At 36.6% G+C, this 21,168-nt stretch overlaps 1 protein-coding gene, 1 long non-coding RNA gene and 1 pseudogene across 3 annotated transcripts in view; 2 read left to right on the top strand and 1 right to left on the bottom strand.

The window, feature by feature from the left end:
* The first annotated feature begins 752 nt into the window (after positions 1 to 752).
* The window catches only part of LOC109067683 (scavenger receptor cysteine-rich type 1 protein M130-like), a 33,623-nt gene continuing 13,207 nt past the window's right edge, over positions 753 to 21,168 (top strand). Inside the window, exons 1-5 of the mRNA XM_042747620.1 lie at positions 753 to 1,049; positions 1,301 to 1,609; positions 2,688 to 2,984; positions 3,101 to 3,406; positions 3,863 to 4,015. Coding sequence (XP_042603554.1) covers positions 992 to 1,049; positions 1,301 to 1,609; positions 2,688 to 2,984; positions 3,101 to 3,406; positions 3,863 to 4,015 — 1,123 coding nt within the window. The 5' untranslated portion in view covers positions 753 to 991. The remainder of the gene's footprint in view (positions 1,050 to 1,300; positions 1,610 to 2,687; positions 2,985 to 3,100; positions 3,407 to 3,862; positions 4,016 to 21,168) is intronic.
* Positions 15,029 to 16,541, bottom strand: LOC109097129 (annotated as a pseudogene).
* Positions 16,984 to 18,816, top strand: LOC109098863. Of its 2 annotated transcripts, none has more exons than XR_006157692.1 (6): positions 16,984 to 17,127; positions 17,668 to 17,741; positions 17,861 to 17,939; positions 18,029 to 18,246; positions 18,370 to 18,483; positions 18,593 to 18,816. It is a non-coding gene; the product is annotated as an uncharacterized LOC109098863 (long non-coding RNA). The 2 variants fall into 2 exon arrangements; XR_006157694.1 differs by having other exon boundaries at positions 17,070 to 17,170.

Below are 21,168 nucleotides of genomic sequence, written 5' to 3'. Positions count from 1 at the left end.
TATTTTATTTTTTTTAAACAAAAATAGTCTAGTCCAAGACTAAAATGTAAGAGTTTCACAGACAAGGCTTAAGCCTAGTCCAAGACTAAAATGTAAGTCTGAGCTCTTTCAACTGAAAGAAAACTTGCAAAAATGACTGATGTTAAAAAAATATCAGTGCCTTTGTTTTGTCTCAAGATGCACACCGGTAATAATAAAATAATAAAAAATACTTAAATGTCCTAAAAATGTCCTTAAATGTCCACACTGCTCCGGGTGTGTGTTCACGGTGTGTGTGTGTTCACTGCTGTGTGTGTGCACTTTGTATGGGTTAGATCCAGAGCACCATACTTGGCTGTATGCCACGTCACTTTTATTTTTTTTTAATTTTATTATTATTTTTTTTAATTAAACTATGGCCTAATCCTGGCTTAGTCTAAGCCCTGTCTGTGAAACCAGGCCTATATGTATTAATATATGCACTAACCGTGAACTTGACAAGCATTGCTAAAATATACTTCTGAATAACAGTAGCTAAAACAAATATTTAAAAAAAGAACATTTGATTTTATAACTAATATTTCTACACATGAAATCAAAGCGAGAAGCATGAAGCAAGTTGTTATGAGTGTTAGTATTTCTATATCTGCAAATGCTGGGCTTTGATGCTGTTAATAAACTGGAATGTTTCCTGTCACTGAAATCAGTTTCCTGTATGTTTGACTTTGTCACCCCCTCTATCTTGTGTGTTTCTCCCCAGTTAAGTGTCTCTATCAGATGGAGGAGGAGTCCTGTTCATCAAAGCTGACGTACTTTTAATAAATATGGTGAAAATCATAAATACGCCTTCTGATTAGTCAGTGAAGCTTTTTGATGATTTCCTCTCTTCTGTCTAATAAGGTAAAAGTGTTTGTGATTGGCTTGTTGTTTGGTGGTTGTGCAGCTTTTTGTCTCTGTCTCTCTTGAACCTTTTAGTTCAAAGTTGATCAAACAAAGTGTATGATCAGTAAAGATGGAGAACTGTCTAACTCTCATTTTTTTGTCTTCTGTGATCAAACTTGCCACAGCTGGTACGTACACATTCAGGATCGTTATGTGTTAGTTATGATATATTGATTGACTGTTTGTGTTTGTGATATGAATTGGTCATAATATAACTTATAGCTCCCCTTTTGTATGTGTAGTATTTGCACTAATATAAAAGTGAATTTCTTTCACTCATGGTCATTTTCTCTGTTCCTCTCTCTTTTGCTGACTTTTCTCTGTTGTTTGTCTTCTCTCAGATACATTTTATATACATCATTCTGTATCTTGTCTGCAGGAAATGTGAGGCTGGTGGGTGGTAATAATTCTTGTGCTGGTAGGGTGGAGGTTTATTACAGTGGAGAATGGGGAACCGTGTGCGATGATTATTGGGATTTGACAAACACTGCAGTGGTGTGTAGAGAGCTGGGCTGTGACGAAACTTCAAACACAATGCGTGCTGCTCACTTTGGACCAGGATCAGGAAAAATCTGGATGGATGATGTGAGATGTAATGGATCTGAGTCCTCAATACTTGATTGTTCAAAAAGAGAAATGGATGACCATAACTGTAAACATAGTGAAGATGTTGGCGTTGTCTGTTCAGGTAGGCTGATTTGATCTCTACCTTTCATTAACAAACAAAAACATAATTTACTATAATAAAAGCATGCATTTACTAAGTAGATTTGCTAAATCAGACTACAAAACATTAAGAGAGTCAAAGGCGTGATGTAATACAGGGTGAGTTTAACCATTTAGAAATCACTCAATATTATATCAATCATATAGGACCCCTGTATGATCTGAGGTGAAAGCAGAAGTTATAAGTCTCTGTGTAAAAATATAAAGGATCTACAGTGCATGAAAAAAAAATGATGGTTTATGATTTGAATTGTGGTCAGTTTAATTACAGTACATTACCTGAAACTCTCTTGTGTACTTTCATATATAATATTTACTCTAAATATTACACTTTCACCTATATGTTAAGAACATACCTTAACATTTTAATTAACAAAATAAATTAATGTACAAAATTCAAACTGATGTTCTATAAGTGTTACTTTTCAATAAAATGCTAAATTGGATATTACATCAGGAATGGACTTGAATAGGCTTGAACTTGGTCCTTCTCCCTTAAGCACGGGACTGGTGATGACACGAGAATAGAAATATTAAATGATTCTGCTTAGCTAAAAATACAGAATTATGTTATTCATGTATTTTTACACTCTGCCCCCGACTAAATTTTATGAAATTATGCATTTTATTTTACATATATTAATAAATAATAATAATTAATGAATAATAAACACGGAAGTTCAAATGTGTGACCTTTTGGGTTTACCATATTTAATGCGCCATTACTATATTTGATGCTAAATTAAATGTCTAAACTTCATTTTCATATTGTGACAAAATATATTGTTACACCTCTAGTCAACCCAGTGCGCCAAATAGAGCAGGACCGGCACGGACCCCACATGTTACTCTAGGGCTGTAACAACAGTACTCTCTAAATAATTTAAGATAAGTTGTAGATTTCAAAACAACTTTAATTTGTGCATCACAACACTCCTCTCCTAGTACAGTATATAAGCTTTTTTATTTATATATTTATATTGAGATTTTTTTTATGTTATATTATGATTTTAAACAGTTTGTTATGCCTAACATTTCAGGCATCAGGCTTGTTGGAGGTTCTCGCTGCTCTGGGAGGTTAGAGGTGCCTCATGAGAACACATGGCACAAAGTGTGTGCCACTACCTTTGACCAGCAGGATGCAGAGGTTGTGTGTAGAGAGCTGAACTGTGGGGCTCCTGAACAGGTGCTGGGAGCAGCTGCTTTTGACAAAGGAGACACTCAGATGTGGACACAAGAGATTCAGTGCAGAGGAGATGAGTATCAGTTTGCTCTTTGTCCAGCATCACCTTCACAATTGTGTTCCCATGAGAACAATGTGAGTGTTGTATGTGCTGGTAGGTAAATGACGTATGAACTATGAGTATTGACAAAATTCTTGAGTAATATTGTAAAAATAAATAAAAAATAAATAAAAACTTATTTTATCTTTCTTGTGTTCTTTTACCTTCAGAAACAGTGAGATTAGTAGGTGGTAACAGTCGCTGTGCTGGTAGAGTGGAGGTTCTTCATGATGGTGAGTGGGGAACAGTGCATGATGGTGGCTGGGATTTGCCTGATGCTGCAGTGGTGTGTAGAGAGCTTGGCTGTGGAGAGGCTTTAACTGCACCAAAGAGTGCTCACTTTGGTGAAGGATCAGGAAAAGTCTGGATTTCTGATTTACAGTGTACTGGATCAGAGTTGACACTGACAAACTGTAGATTCAGTGGATGGGGAATAGAAGCTAATCATACTAAAGATGCTGGAGTCATCTGCTCTGGTAAGATCATCTAGACTAATCTCATAATTACTAATCTTTTCTCCCACAGAATTCCAGGATGGATACAGATTTTTGCTCCACATTCAGTGTTATGTCAGGTGCCTGAAGAGTGAAGTATTATGCATTATAAGTATTATGTGACGTTGAATGACGATATGGAACACACAAAAAGCATTTTGTGGACAACATGAATTTTTTGTTCCAGACGATTCCTTTTTTGAATCAAAATACATAGTATCTAATTCAAAGATTGAGCATATATTACACATTGTATATATACCGTGTATATATATATATATATATATATATATATATATATATATATAGTATATATATATATATTCAATAATATAATAAATATATATATTCAATTATATATAAAAATTTTTTTAAGTGTTCAATACAATCATGTTAATGTTTGTTAATGTGTTAATGTGTTTGTGTCTGTTTTGTCAGATTTGTCAGTGTCCACTACTCCTGCCACAACAACATCAGCTTCTCCTCCACCAGCGTCTCCCCCAGTGCTTGTGATTGTTCTGGGAGTTGTGCTCTTACTGCTATTAGTGCCACTGCTTATACTGATTCAGCAGAACAGAGTGATGAGGAGAGGTAGGAGAGATCCAGAGACTGTCATATTGTGTCTTATTCAGTGTGTGATCAGTCATGTGTTGTGAACTGACAGCAGGTTTGTCTGTCTACACTCACAGCTCTCTCTGAGAGGAGACACAGGATGATGTCTGAGGCCGTTTATGAGGACATTCAGCACAGACACAATCACTTCACTCAGAGGGGTGAGACATGAACCATCAATCTCATTTAATACCATTAATAAGAGTCTGTCAGACAGTTGATGTTCATCTATTATTAGTCCTGTTAAACCTCCTGCTTCAAACCACAGAATTCCTGACAGAAAACCACAGAGCTGCAGGTGCATGTTCATGTGTGTTTGTGTGTGTGTGTGTGTGTTTCCGACTGAGTCTCTTCCTGAGTGAATTTCTGGAAGGCAGTGATGAATGGGTTCATGTGAGGATGTGTGTGTGTGTTTGTGTGTGTGCGTGTTTTTGCAAATAGGCCCAACAAAAACATTCTGTCTCTTAATGTTTTTAAAATGCAAGTAATTGACATCTTTGTTGTGTTGTCACTAACACAATGCTTTATGATCCAGAGAAAATGAGGATTCAGTCTGTTTGTAATGATGAACATGTTTCTGACTGTTCTGCTCTCCTTTAACAGGGAGTCTCATCTCTGAAGAACTGCATTCTGGGTAAGAAGAAACATATTAAAATCTCTCAGGTTAAATACCTAAAAAAAAAACAAATTAATACCTAAAAATAAATCATTTGATGTTCAAACTCAATGAAAAAATATATTAAATGTAATTCACACTCGAAATCATACAAATATAATTCTTCCAGTAAATGAAATATGTCACCACTAAAATGTTTATCTTATTAGAAATAATGTTCAACACTGCATATTATGATGATGTCAACAATGGCAAGTCTCAAGACCTGCAAGAGAATATATTACATTTTATTTCTAAAAAAAAAATTCCAATATGGCCAAATATACCCCGTTTAGACGCAGAAGAGATGAAGCAAATCACACCAGGATACTATGATGATGTCATCACTGATGGACTAAAACCAGATCGTGAGACAGGTATTACTCTGTTATTCTCTAATAAGATTAAATATTTAAAATACATAAAGCAGGGGTGTCCAGTCCTGCTCCTGGAGGGCCAAGAGTTTAGCTTCATCCAGCTCCAACACACTTGTCTGGAAGTTTCTAGCGAGTGCTACTCAGGTGTATCATTTGCGTCCTTCAGTTGCCTACAATCCTTTGCACAGATTCCAATTCACAAAAAATTAATGATCTGAAAATGAAAATCGACAATGAGCTTTCATTTCATTATGTTTTTTTTTTTTTTTGAGGTGAAAGCATTATGTTTTTATTTGTTTAGTTGTAAAAGAATCACATAATGCTAAACTATGTGTAATGTAAACCAGTGAGATACCACAAAAAAAAATTACCAGTAAATAAATAAAAGAAAGTTTGTTGAGTATAAGGTATTATTTAAATTATAATTCTAGTAGTATTTTTCTGGTGTGCCAGAAACATTTATGACGTAGACATGTGCACTAAGTAGACCGTATCATTCTGCAATTTATTGCTGAGAAGGACTCTAGCCTTGAATCCTCAGAAGGACTGGACTAGGAAGGATGTATCCTCACTAGGATGTGTATTCCATTTGAGAAGCACTTAGTGAGTCTGAAGACCTTGATTACTTTGGTTCAGGACAGGTGTGTTTAATTAGGGTTGGAGCTAAACTCTGCAGGACAGTGTCCCTTCAGGAACAGGTTTGGACATGATTGGACTGATATAAAATCTTTTTCTCTCTCTCTCTCTCTCTATATATATATATATATTGTATGGGTGTAATGTTTCATGTTTAATTTAGAAGACAGACAAGAGAGCTATGATGATGTCATGACAGCGAACAGAACTCTGATATTAAAAAAGGTGTTTTTTTAAATGGGGGAGGGGTATTTTTTTATTTATTTTTTTTGACTATGTTTAACATAATACCTTTAAAATGATGCTCAGTACTGATATGATGATGTAACATTTGTTCTGTTCATATCTTCATGTATGAATTCTAGATCATTATGATGATGTCATCATTATTGGACAGAACTTTCAAGGTTTAATGAGCGAGTCACACAGAACTACAATTTAAAGGGGTGGTTGACTGTTTTTTTTCTAGGCTTGATTGTGTTTATGGGGTGCAGTCCAACATGTGTTAATTCTTGGTTTGTTAAAAAACACATTATTTTTCAAATAATTTACCTTTATTCCACACCGCTCTGTCCCTTCTCCTCTAAATGGACTGATCATTTCCGGCTTTTATGAAGCCCCTCCCTCAGAAACACACGATGGGCTCTGATTGGTTAGTTGGCCCAGTGTGTTGTAATTGGCTAAACCGCCTCTAGGGTGCAACGTCCCGCCCCTCACCTCAGCATGTGCTTCAACAATGGCGTAGTCCAGGGTTATTCAAATTTTACCCCCGAGGGTCAGTGCACTGCAGAGTTTAACTCCAACCCTGATCAAACTCACCTACCTGTGATTTTCTAATGATCCTGAAGACACTGATTAGCATGCTCAGATGTGTTTGATCAGGGTTGGAGCTAAACTCTGCAGTGCACTGGCCCTCAAGGGTAAGATTTGAATAACCCTGGCGTAGTCTATATTGCTAATCAGTTTGAGTCCGATTGAGATGCAGAGGATTTTAGTGGTCGATAAATCAATTAATCGCACGATAAAAAAAAAAGAGCTCGATAATTTTTCCGGCCGCGATAATTTCTTTTTTCAATTTTCATTTAAAAAATGTAACATGTCATGATGTGGGGTTAAGGCTGATTTATACTTCTGCGTCGGACCTACGCCGTAGCCTTTACGCCGTAGGCTATGCGTCAGTTTTAATTTATACTTCTGCGTCGTTGTCCGCATCGACGTGCAGTACACATGCAAACCTCTAGTCTGCAGTGTCCACGGGGCATGTTGCTGGTGTAACCCGCAGTACCATGACAAAAGCCGAAGAAGAAGCGGCTCGGCGGAGAAGCATTATTATAGCCATGACGGCGACAAATAAATATTAAATCAGTATTTAAAACTAGAAAAGGAGAGAAACAACGGAACAAGAGAAGATGGCATTCTTTCAATCTTCACAAGGACTTGTACCACGGCAAATCAACATTGTTTTTATCGCGGGACAAATACTGATGTATAATGCTATGTAGTATAATAAATGATAAGACACTTGTTCTTTGCTTTGTTTTATTTTATATAAGAAGGTGTAAAATTAAAATATATTAAAGTACACATTATAAATACACACACCAAACTCAAGTACATACAGAGGAAGGCGTTTCTAGCAGACCAATCACAGTGCTTGCGGTCCGCGCGTAGAATTGACGCGCTGTTTTAGATTTTTGGAGAGGTGCACGTCAGGTCACGGCGTTGGCTACGGCGTAGGGTGTGTGTGTCTATGCGTAGGTTACGGCGTAGGTCCGACGCAGAAGTATAAATCAGCCTTTAGTCTGGAGCGCAGCCTGTGGACACCCCGCGGCAGAAAACACCCTCTCAGGTGGCACAGATGTCCCGGGAATGAAGAGATAACATCTCGCTAGAGCGACCAGCTTTGGGAAGCGCCTTTCATTTGCTTGTGGATGTTTGCGTCGCAAGTGATATTGCATTGTACTTGCACTACTGCTTTATTTTAATACCGCGTAGCATATTTTGCAAGTAACTTCGTTGCCCTTTCTGTCGAAATGGTCCCACATAGTACTTTTCGCTCGCTTCATTTGGCTTGCTCAGCTAAATATGTCTGTAGGCGTGTGGTTGCGCGTCAACGCACCCAGCGAGTTAACATATATACAGAGGGATCAGTGATGCGCGGGTTGATCCAAAATGATCAACCAGTTACCCGCGGTTACGAGTCATCCAAAAATATTTTTAATGATATTCGGGTCGCGGTCGGTCGGGTTGTTGGAAAATAAAGATGCCAATTAAACCTTTTTTAATATATATAGTACTAGACACAATTTTGAAATACATAGGCCTACACTTTATTGGCTAAATAACTGGCGTGAAGAGGACGCATAAGCTCAGACTAGTGATGGGAAGTTAGGTTCTTTTCTGCGAACCGGTTCTTTCGGACAGTTCGATTCAATAAACCCGTTGAAAAAAATGGTTCACCGGTTCTTTTACGCTCGATGTAATGACGTCATTGGCGATGACGTAATGGGGTCAAGTCTATCAAACATTCAAATATCCAAAGTCAATAAACATAACTTTAGTCAGTTAAAAACCTCATAATCATGAAAAGTTTACAATTAAGTTTTGCAACAACGCACCCAAATACAGTAACAGCAATAATGTGCATACGAGGATTTAACATTATCACAGAATCAGTTCAGAATCAAACACCAAAAGAACCAGTTCGGTTCAGAAGCGCTGTGTGTCAGTGAGCTTCACGCCGAATCACGCATGCGCAGTATCATCAGCTCCTCGGTTCTCAAATCGGACGCGTCCGACAGAAACGGTACTCAGTTCAGTGTAGTATTACGGGCCGTTCACATGTCGCGCCTAAAAACGCGTGGAAAACACTAGGCGCGCCGCTTTCTCCTCCTTTCTAAAGCGCTCGGCCAGTTGCGCTCCTGAGGCGTCTGTCGTTGCATCCATCAGCTGCGATCTCCGTTGCAAGGAAATTTCAGTAATGGATTTCCACCACCGAAAAACCCTTGCTGTAACTCTGCTACAAGATTTATTTACGAAGAAAAGTAAAAAACTCTGCAGTGTTTGGGTGCACCCCATTTTTCAAAAACCAAAATTTAATTAAACCCACAACGAAGCAAATTGAGTTGGTTCTGGTGCTCTTGCGTCATTCTGAAAAGTTGAGATGTTTTTAACTAAAAAACGGTGCGGACGCGCCTGGAAAAAACGAGCGCTTCAATTATGAGCGCGCATACCGCGCGTCTACATTTGAAATAAAGTACTTGAACGCCCAAAAGACGCGATATGTGAACGTCCCCTTAATCGGTCAAAATGTTTACTTTCAGTTAACGGTTAAACGGTCAATATGAGCATCCCTAACTGGCATATACACATTGCTCGTAATCTGCCATAAAATATCTCTCTCTCTCTCGTCCTTGGTGGACATTTACGGCAATTCACTTTTGCTTTATTTGAACAAAGCTTTATGCTGGAGAAATTATTTTTCAAAATCTTTTTTTGCACATGGCCTGTTGAGTCTTTGTTTGTTTACAAAGGTCATAACTGGCACTATTTATGTCTGAGTCTAATGTTTAATATTTTTTGAAGTGCAATTTTGTTTACATCCATTTTCTTTATTGATTTTGGTTGTTTTTGGTATTTATTCAAGTGCATTGTTTTAACTCACTGACAGTCCATTGCTTTTGTTTTGTTTTTTTGGTTGTTTTGTTCATTTATTGTGGATATTTAAAATGTTGTCCATTTTCAGTGTTAAATATTCTTTAGAAATAAAAGTTTATTGATCTTTGAAAAGGTGTACCTGCATTAGTATGGCCTTATCATTATATTAGTTGAAACTGGTCTTAGAACCACAATATTATCGTTTATCGCAATTTATCGTCCAGCAAAATTTGTTATCGTGACAGGCCTATGTATAATGCTTCTCATAGCTACAGTATGTGAAAATAAGTGTATTCACTGAGCTAATGATCTGAATGAGAGAGAGAGAGAGCGTGATGCAGAGCAGGGTGACACGAGGAACAGGATTGAGAACCGCTGCTTTAGAAAATTGGTTTTGAAACTTGTGAATCCATTAGAATCATCAGATGACAGAATCGCGATTCAAATATAAATATAAATATATTTTTATGTGCACCCCTAGTCTTCTCTTCCTCTTCTCTGAAGCAGTGCAGCATGGTCTCGCCCCCTTTGCTGCATGTTCTCGGGGGCGGGGTTTATGTAAATTCTGGGGTCTTCACTTAACGGCCCCGGGAAGTAACTCATTGTAGTCCCTTGCCAGTCGTTTTTGTAGGAATTAAACTGCCAGAACTTTAAAAGACGATATCTCCGTTTTCATTGAACGTTCAGCATCGTAACTTTACAGATATTGTTTATGCTCAAACAGCAACATTACACACTAACATTAAAAAAAGTGAAATCGCAATCAACCACCCCTTTAATATCACTCTTATATATATTTCTATGATACTGAACACGTGTTTCTACCATTAATGAATCATCATGGCTTTATCAGGTTTAATCTAATAGTCTCAGACAGTCATGAGGAGAATGAGATGAATGACACAAGCTGTGTTACACATTACAATGTGAGGTTTTTTATTTCACATGTGTATCAGAGGGGGATCAGGAGGAGTATGATGATGTGAAGAACAGCAATGAAGATGAGAGAAACCTGTTAGGTATGTTTTTGTCATCTTTTTACATAATCTACTGTCAATCATTATGTCGCTCATTTAAACCCTATTTAAACTAAATCATGATAAAAAAAAATGAACTTGAATTTGCGTGTTTTTAAAAACAGACTATGATGATATGGGGGAGGAGTCAAATAAAGAAGGAGGGGCCATATGACTCAAAGGTCACACCCTCTGCCTCTGTTCATGAAATCATATTACAGTTACTGGAGCTGCTGGGAGCTTCTCATATTCCTACTAATGCATCAGTGCCCTATGTTTTGTTATTTAAAAAAATTTTTTTTTTTTTTAGATGCTTTGCAAAATTCAGTATCCACAAATTTAAATATTTGAAATTTAGCGTTTGGCTTTACTATTTTTATTACTATTTTGATATCAATGCTTTGTCAGACAGTTGATGTTCATCTATTATTAGTTCTGTTAAACCTCCTGCTTCACAGAATTCCTGACAGAAAACCACAGAGCTGCAGGTGCATGTTCATGTGTGTGTGTGAGAGAGAGAAAGTGTCTGTGTGTCAGACTGGGTCTCTTCCTGAGTGTATTTCTGGAAGGCAGTGATGAATGGGTTCATGTGAGGATACATGTGTGTGTGTTTGCTAATTGGCAAAAACAAAACAAAACCCAACAAAAACATTCTGTCTCTAATGTTTTTAAAATGCAAGTAATTGACATTTTTGTTGTATTGTCACTAACACAATGCTTTATGATCCAGAGAAAATGAGGATTTAGTCTGTTTGTAATGATGAACATGTTTCTGACTGTTCTGCTTTTCTTTTACAGGGAGTCTCATCTCTGAAGAACTGCATTCTGGGTATGAAGATGCTGATGAGCTTCTCTTAGGTCAGGCAGCTGAAATATATTCAAATTAATACCTAAAAATAAATCATTTGATGTTCAAACTCAATGAAAAAATATATAAAATGTAATTTGCAGTAAAAATCATACAAATATAATTCTTCCAGTAAATTAAATATGTCACCAGTGACTCAACTGTTCGTAATACTAAAACGTTTATCTTATTAGAAATAGTGTTCAACACTGCATATTATGATGATGTCAACAATGGCAGGTCTCAAGACCTGCAAGAGAATATATTACATTTTGTTTGTAAAAAAAAATATTCCAATATGCCCAAATATACCACATGTTTTGATGCAGAAGAGATGAAGCAAATCACACCAGGATATTATGATGATGTCATCACTGATGGACTAAAACCAGATCGTGAGACAGGTATTACTCTGTTATTCTCTAATAAGATTAAATATTTAAAATACATAAAGCAGGGGTGTCCAGTCCTGCTCCTGGAGGGCCAAGAGTTTGGTTTCATCCAGCTCCAACACACTCGTCTAGCGAGTGCTACTCAGGTATATCCTGTGTCCTTCAGTTGCCTACAATCCTTTGCACAGATTCCAATTCATGAAAAATTAATGATCTGAAAATGAAAATCAACACTGAGCTTGTTTAATTTCATTGTTATGCAATACAAAAAAATATTTTTGAGGTGAAGGCATTGTTTTTATTTGTTTAGTTGTAAAAGAATCACATAATGCTAGACTATGTATAATGTAAACCAGTGAGAGACCACAGACGGTCATTACCTGTACTGCATTAAAAGAAAGTCAGTTAATAAAAAATTGTTCAGTATAAAGTATTATTCTAATGATAATTCTAGTGGTATTTTTCTGCTGTGACAGAAACATTTGACGTAGCCATGTGCACTAAGTAGACCGTATCATTCTGGCATTTAATGCTGAGCGGACTCTATCCTTGAATCCTCAGAAGGACTGGACTAGTAATGGATGCATCCTCACTAGGATGTGTCCTTCCTAGTTCAGTCCTTCAGAGTCTTGTAGGCTAGAGTCCTCCTCGCCATTAAATGCTAAAATGAGACCGTCTTGAACAGGGGTGCCCAAACTCGGTCCTGGAAGGCCGGTGTCCTGCAGAGTTTAGACCCAACCCCAATCAGACACAGCTGAACCAGCTAATCAAGCTCTTACTAGGCAAAGAAACCTAGAAACTAGAAACCTCCCGGCAGGTGTTGAGGCAAGTTGGAGCTAAACTCTGCAAGACACCGGCCCTCCAGGGCTGCATTCCACTCCACTTTTAGACATATACTCGCGAACTTCCCTAAGCACTTCCCCTCGTGGGAATCCCGCATGCCATTTTGAAGTGTGTTCCAATTTGTGAAGTGAACGAGGGAAGTTTATATGAATAAACCCTCGATTCTGACTGAGGGAGTGAGTCTGCTTCATATGCACACTTCAGGCTGCTCTATAGACCACAAAGCAACACGATTATGACATCATCGCAGATCGCGTTTAATTTATCCCCATCCCAAACACCTCTATATTTTATATATATATATATATATATATATATACTTTTTTTTTTTGACATATATATATATATATATACTTTTTTTTTTTTTTTACATTTATAACAGCCCAAGCATACAAATAGAATGCTGCACCAAACAAATTCATAAAACAATAAACCAACTCCATAGCGGATTCTAGGTTCCGCCAGAAGTGGGCACTCATGCAACATAATCAATGATGTACATTCGTGTAAACGAGACAGAGGGAAGTTTGCAAGTGAAGGGCATAAAAAAATGGACTGGAACGCAACCCTGAACTCACACAAGCACACATCACATACACCCCTCTCACTATCAAGACAAAAAAACAATAACAAAAATTATCCACCCAAAACTACCACGCAACAAAAAAAAAAAAAAAACCAATATATGGAAAAATACTCTGTTTTACAAATCTTTGTATTTTTTTTTTCTATTAATGCAATACAATAAATCAACAGTCGTTTGGTCTCCCTGTAGCTTAAATTATTGTCAGTTTAGCATTAAGTAAATAATTTACACCAAAACAAAAGATAACATCCTTTCATGTCCGAAAACATTATTTTTGTCTTACATTGCATAATAAATTCAGACAAGCTCAGTACTGACTCGTTTTTCGTCAGTTTATTTTCATGAAATGGAATGGCTACAAAGGATTGTGGGTGATTGAAGGTCGCAAAGGATACATCCTGTGCATCCTTCAAATTCAGCTGAATGAAGGACGTGAAATGAAGGCTGCCTTCCAAGGATCCTTGTGATTGAGATGGTCTTCAGCGACGTTTGATGACATGGCAGCCGAGATATGCAGCCTTCGGAGGATGCAGCTTTCCATTTGAGAAGCACTTAGTGAGTCTGAAGACCTTGATTACTTTGGTTCAGGACAGGTGTGTTTAATTAGGGGTGGAGCTAAACTCTGCAGGACAGTGTCCCTTCAGGAACAGGTTTGGACATCTCTGATATAAAATCTTTTTCTCTCTCTCTTTATATATATTGTATGGGTGTAAATGTTTCATCTTTAATTTGTAGAAGACAGACATGAGAACTATGATGATGTCACGACGAACGAACAGATCTCTGATTTTAAAAAAGGTGTTTTACCTTTTTTTGAGTATGTTTAACATAATACCTTTAAAATGATGCTCAGTACTGATATGATGATGTGACATTTGTTCTGTTTATATCTTCATGTATGAATTCTAGATCATTATGATGATGTCATCATTATTGGACAGAACTTTCAAGGTGTAACGAGTGAGTCACACAGAACTACAATTTAATATCACTCTTATATATGTTTTATATAATAAAATAATACCATTAATGAATCATCATGGCCTTATCAGGTTTAATCTAATAGTCTCAGACAGTCATGAGGAGAATGAGATGAATGACACAAGCTGTGTTACACATTACAGTGTGAGGTTTTATTTCACATGTGTATCAGAGGGCTGCAAGAATAATCACAATCATGTGAAGAACAGCAATGAAGATGAGAGAAACCTGTTAGGTATGTTTTTGTCATCTTTTTACATAATCTACTTTTAATCATGTCTCTCATTTAAAACCTATTTAAACTAAATTGTGATGCATTTATAAAAATGAACATGAATTTGCTTGTTTTTTTAAAACAGACTATGATGATGTGGGGGAGGAGTCAAATAAAGAAGGAGGGGCCATATGACTCAATGACCACACCCTCTGCCTCTGTTCATGAAATCATATTACAGTTACTGGAGCTGCTGGGAGTTTTTTCATATTGCTACTAATGCATCAGTGCCTTATGTTTTTGTTATTTCTTTTTTTTTTTTGTGAAAAGTTAGATGCTTTGCAAAATTCAATATAAACAAATTTAAATATTTGTATTTTAACATTCAGTCTATTATTACTATTTTGATATCAATGCTTTTCACCTAATAAACAAAAGATATCATTCCAACATCATGTCACAAAAACACTTTTAAAAGAGTCGTTAGAGAAAATAAGAAAGTTAAGCTATAAATGTTTAATAAAGTATCTTTAGGCACTGCTGTACTGTTAGGCTGCTGACAGCATTATTTACCTAAATATAATGATAAAAATAGATTTACAACATAATAGATATTATAAAGCTTCATGTTTTTCCATAAGCTTACTGTCATAGCATTAGTTCTGTACTGTCATCTTGAATTAACTTAAGAAGAGTATAATTTAATATTTTATTTACAAGAAATATTACTGGGGAAGAAAAAGGTATGCAAAGGTACACATTCTTGAGGTCAAAAACAAAAAAACAACCCAAACTGCAGTTTATTGTGTGATTCCAGTCTGATTTTATGGATGATACTGAATTATTTGCGCTGAGCTATCTCTTTTGCAGCAACAGCTCCATATGCAGGTTAAGGTTGGGCTGACCTTTTTTGGTTTTTCTTTTCAACAACTGATATGTTGCTGTTTCTCTCTCTTATTTCTTCAGAGCCTCCTCTCGCTGAGCTTTGTCTTTTCAAGAATTCCTACACACACACACATAATAAAAACATGCATCAATCATTTGCCAAAGAATGTAAAAGATGATTAAACTGTGTATGTTTACATGACATAATGGGCCCTTCCTTAATGACAGGAGATTCATTAGGGAATAGAAAACTGTACAACAATTCCATCATACTGATACATTTGCTAGGTTTGATTTCCTCACCTCTCTTTTTTGTGCACGTTCCTCCTTTATCCTTTCATATTCTTGCTTTGTCTTCTGATACGATGACATTTTCTGCTTCTGCTTTCTTTGGATGAATGGAGTCTTGTGGGAGCTGATGTCACAAATCAGAAATCAGGAATGTGGCTTTGTATATTTGTGTGTGTATATAAATAAATACACACACACACTAGCTGTTACTGTACCTGTCAGACTCTGCTGGTTCATTAACTGAATCAGAGGCAGTAGTTTTGTCAGTCGTCGTGTTTGAGATGTGTTTCTCAGTGAAAGGAGAATCCAGCACTGTTTTTAGTTCATCGTCTGCCTCTGTCTCTTCATCTACTGCTCTCCCTTTACATCTTTTCTTCTTTTTTTCTTGTTCTTCTTCATCTAGTCGTTCTCTTTCAGCCAGGTATAGATGTCTCAGATGCTCGGGATATTCCTCCTCTAACTGGATTTTTGATGCTTGCATTTTCTTCTGCTCTTTTCGAAGAAGTTTGTTGTATTCATGTTTTATTTTCTCCTTCCTTTTGAAAGCAAACCCCTGACCTGAGAAAGAATGAGAGAGAGATGAACTTCAGTCAGAATACATTTCAAGTTTAGTCCTTTTTATGCACACTATGAATTATTTATTGTATATTCTGGTTGATAGTGTAAATACTATATCACAAAATAAGCCTTAGATTAAACTTTTTTAAAGAAAATGATATAAACACTTTCAAAAATGTATGTAATAAACATTAATGCAAAGAAAGCATATCTAAGAACTAGGCATGTGCGTTTTACACTAGATTGTTTTCTCATTTCAGAATTCTTTAATTGACCCTTATGTCAAATTAGTTTATTCAGTGTGAATTTTCTACATCGAAAACACATTTACTCACCCTCTTTTAATCCACCATCAAAAACTTTGTTCTCCGGAACCCATTTTCTTTTCCTTTTGGCGTTGTGTGATAAACCACCATGTGCAAATTTATTATTAAAGTATTTTCCTCTAATCGGACCTTTACATTTTGCATTTTGTTTTAAAGGTGCCATATCTTACTTTAACTTAACATCTGCTCACACTAGTTTGTGGACAAAACCGATGTTTCTCGTGTAAAGACGCACAATAATGACGTACAAATGGTCGCAAGGCATTACGAACCAAAAACGCCATTTTTGTGAGGGCAACATATTCGATTCCCCCATTCAACAAAACGAAGACTGGTACACCCAACCATGGCCGCACATTCGGTCGCTCAGTGAATCATTTCCTGATTTGACTACTTGTGTCTTAAAAACTGTGTCAGCAGCTGCCAAGAGCATATGTCTGCAGACTGCAAGAGATTCTGTTTTCCTAAAAGAAATGGAAACCTATTTGAATGTAATTTCAGTATCTACTAATAAGAAAGCTATAAGGACTGTTAGAAATTGCCCTGCCTTTGATCTCCTTGTGTAATTATGTTTAGATGATGGCCCTTATCTTTAGTTTTATTTTATTCTTTCTTGTGATTTTTTCCCATTTTATTTTTGTGGTTGATATTATGTGATGTTTGCTTATGCTTTTATATGTTTTGTATGTTTTTGTTCTCTGCATTAAAAAAAAAAAAAGACTTCAAGAGAGGGACGTAACTTGAAGTTGTCCAAATCACACAGAACCACGCGAGATTTCAAAACGAGATGTTGTTGGCAAGATGGTCGCTTGTGTGGAGAGACAACGGTGAGAATATTTTTTTCCCGAAATAACGTTTAAATTGGAGTGTGTAAGTCATTTTCATACAGTGGTATTGTTTATGGAGTTAATAATCTGTTAAAACTAAGGTGTAAAGTAAGCAATATATAAGCAAAAGGTGTAAAGACGCTATCCCCCGGTCCACAGACAAGACTAGTCCCAAACTAAAATACATGTCTGGGCTGGGCTGTTTTAACTGAAAGGAGCTTGAACGGACTCATCTTAAAAAAAACATATTCACACCAGAATCATATCAATACAATTCAAATCCAAAAAACGTTTATAAAAGTTACTTAAATGTCCAAATTGAACTATGGCCTAACCTTGGCTTAATCCAAACCCTGTCTGTGACCTACATAATGTAGCATATTTGTGATTTTGCTGCAAAAAGACACTTTATAATGCATAACTAACAGGGGAGCTCCATTAAGACATCTCAGAAGTGGATTTACATAAACCATATATACATCTATGCAGTATTGAGCAGATAAATCACAGAGGAGACTGACTCTTGTCTGGATGTTACAGGGACAGATGAGACACACGTGTGTTTATCTGCTGCAGAGAGACTGATGAAGCAATGCTGCCATCACAGGCTTTGAGTGAGTACACTACAGAAATGAATTAAACATTGGAAATCTTAAGTTTATTTTTATTGTTGTAATTTTAAACAACTATTACAGCACTTTTCTTATTCTTGATTCCTGTGCATTTGCCGCAGATCTTTTGTGGTGGAGCAGGACCTGCAAGAAAAGGTGACATTTGTGGAAAAAAGGGAAAACCTGAAACAAAAGGATAAAGTAAGATCATTTTGTTACTTCTAATACAGAGATCAGATGACATTATGCTGTTAAAATGACTTTTGTATTGTGTTTGTGTGTTTTTGTAGGATCTGAAATGTCTGGAGACTGGTGTGTGCAGTGAGGATGGAGAAGTCCACAGCAGCATCCTGGAAATGGTCCAGCGACACAGATGAGACGCTCCATCTCTCCACCTCTTACTGCCTCATCAGGACCGGATGCTGCTGTGGTCTCTTCATTCTCAGTGACCCCAGAGCCAGCGAGAACATCTAGAGAAAGACCAAAAGACACTGAAGATGTGATTTTGGTAAAGTTTGTTCTGCTGGTTTCTGTTCATAAAATGAAAGCTGACTTTCAGAAGCTTCAAAAGCATCATCACAAAATGTCATGAAGCTTTTATCCGAAGTGATTTACAGTGCTCTTATTACAGGGGCCTACAATCCCCCGATCAACCTGGAGAATAGAGCCTTGCTCGAGGACACACTGGTGGTTTTGAACCAGCAACCTTCTGCTCACCAGTTCAGTGGTTTAGCCCACTACAAAAGTAATAAAGCTACAACAACAAAAATGCATGTAACTGTAAACATGAAATTTGTCAATAAATGGAAAGCTGACAACATGAATTGTAAAATGTTTAACTTTTTGTTTTGCAGGTAGTCATGCTCCTGGAGAGCAGGCACACGAATGCTTGGAGCAGACACAGCAGCAGCCAGATTGTCCCGCACGTGTTCCCTGCTCTTGATTCAAGGTTGTGTGCTTCAGAGAGCCGTCGTCATAGTCTTCCTCGTCCTCTTGCTCAACGATGTCCCCATTGAGAAGAGAGAGATTGTGAAGCACAGCGCAGCTGCAGAATTGGCACAGCAGTGTTGAGATGGCAGTAGGTTATGGGTTCACCATCTGTAAATACATGACTGTTAGAACAATAAGTTTGAATGAAGCTTCGTTTCATCTGTTGTTGACTTGTATATTTATGTATTTATTGTGATGCTTTTACTCATTCCTTTACTCATTTATTCATGTTTCTTATTGTTGTCAGTTAATCAAATATAAATATTTTATTAATTAATGTATTAATTGCTTGACTGAAAATGTATGTATTCACATCGACTGCATTTGTTCAACTAGTGTATATTCATGTATAGCTATGTCACAACAAAAATTTAATTTAACTACATTTACTAAAATGTCATTTTAAGACAAAAAAAGTAATATAATTATTGTTTGGCATTTATCGTTATTATTGCATGTAAGTGTTGGGGTGAGCAAACGATGCAATTCATTCTGGGGTAATCTTAATTTTTAAGTAGTAATACTTATGTTTTTAGAGTATAAAATCAACAGTCTTCTACAAAGGCGAGATCTTCTAGCAGCTGATCGATGTTTCCTTTGTGCAGATATTACAAATATTGCAAATACTGAGGGAAACTGTACTAGACTGTTGAGTTAGTGATGCTATAAGGTGTTAGTGCACCTGACCCTCTTTTTTATTATTATTGACAAACTTATAATTACATTAAAGATCAGGGTAAGATGGTTGTATCTAACAATGAACAATCATAATAAATAATTTCATGTGTTCATGAGATAATATACACAGTGACAAGGTTAAATATCTCTGAATAATTTATCATGATGCTTTTTTTTTTTTTGAAGCCTGAGGAAAGAAATGAGCGTTAAATTCAACAAGAAAGAGAAGAAAACAAAGATTCAAGCTACTTTTGCTTGTGGATGAAACATTTTGAACACAAAATAATTAACAAAATATTCCAGAGATGACGATTTTGGGTCTTCGTAATAAAAAAGTTAAAAATGCTTTAAGGCTAAAACTTGATCACATTAGTGGAGTTAAAAGTATAAGAACTTAAATCAGCCCAAAATGTATTGGCTATTACAACCACAAAATAAAAGGGCAGCTGTTTCTTCAACAAGTCTACAAAATGGGCAAGTTTCATCAGTTTTAAGATACTTACAAATAGATTAATTAAACCTGTCACTCATATCTTTTAAGTTGTTGTGATTGTTTTAGCGTCGTAGGTCACATGATAACGTCAACATAGCGGATGATATCCAAATCGCATTCATACTTCACGCATTCAGGCTGAGTATGTACTCTTTTAGCGCTCGTTAAGTTTGCGGTTTCGAACGCAGCCCGACAACATCTGCGAGATTAGGGAGTGTGGACTCCAGTTATGAGCAAAACAACATACAACCTTGAGTGTGATCCACGGCGGCAGTTTATGAGCAAAACACAAAACGTGGCTGCTCACGCTTTCAGGTGTTATCCACACGAGATTTTATTAACTACACTAGACACTTTAACTATTATAACCACATACACGCACAGTTTTAGCAATGGAAAGAGAGCTGCAGAGTACAGGAATGCAAGAAGTTATAGTATTGTTTCACAGATTCAGCAGATCAACAGCCTTGAGCAATTATAACATCAGTTTTTTAGTTGTAACACATCCTTCTTTAAATTGCAAGAAGTTTATAGGGGTGGGGATAATTAATGGATCAACATTGAGACCGTAAGTTTGATTCTTACATAAAAGGGGTTGGGGATCATTTGAATAAAAGTGTCCTGATGCAGTTTTTGAATGTTGAGGTCTCCAGCTGATCTTGATGTTGCTGTCTTGATGAGAGAGAACCAGCTGAAATCTGAGGATCTTTGCTGAATGGAAAGACAAGGCCGCAGCCCGGCACAAACTTAGGGGTCCTTAGAAGACTTCTCAGCTTTCTTATCTTCTCAGTATCTGAAATAACTGCACTGATCTTTAAAGTGTGAGGAGATGAGGAATGGTACCTTTGGAGGGAAATTTTACGATCCTTTGTCTCTAGCATTGTATTTTGCATTTGAAACTGGATCGGGTGATCAAGAGAAGAATCTTCAAGATTCTGATAATACTAATGCGTCACAGAGTTAGAAAAGTGTAATGTAAATGAACAAATAGGAAACGTAATTTGGAGCTCATAGAGAAGCACGACATTTGTGTGATCATGGATTAATTAAGTACTAATAAAACATTTATTCAATTTTAAATATATAGGCAAAACACTATAAAAGAACAGATGAAGGATACATGATTGCACATGTCTCAAGTAAATAGTAGACAGAAATATATATTAATTCAGAGAAAGTTTTGTCTATGAATGTATGTGGTGGAAAGGTCTGTTATTGGCCTGTGTCTGTCTTTCACAGAGTCTGTTCCATTGCACATAGCATCCAATG

Source organism: Cyprinus carpio, chromosome A4, assembly GCF_018340385.1.
Source record: "Cyprinus carpio isolate SPL01 chromosome A4, ASM1834038v1, whole genome shotgun sequence".
NCBI classification, from domain to species: domain Eukaryota; kingdom Metazoa; phylum Chordata; class Actinopteri; order Cypriniformes; family Cyprinidae; genus Cyprinus; species Cyprinus carpio.
The sequence above is the reverse complement of the archived record's forward strand: the minus strand, read 5'-3'. Positions and strand labels throughout refer to the sequence as shown.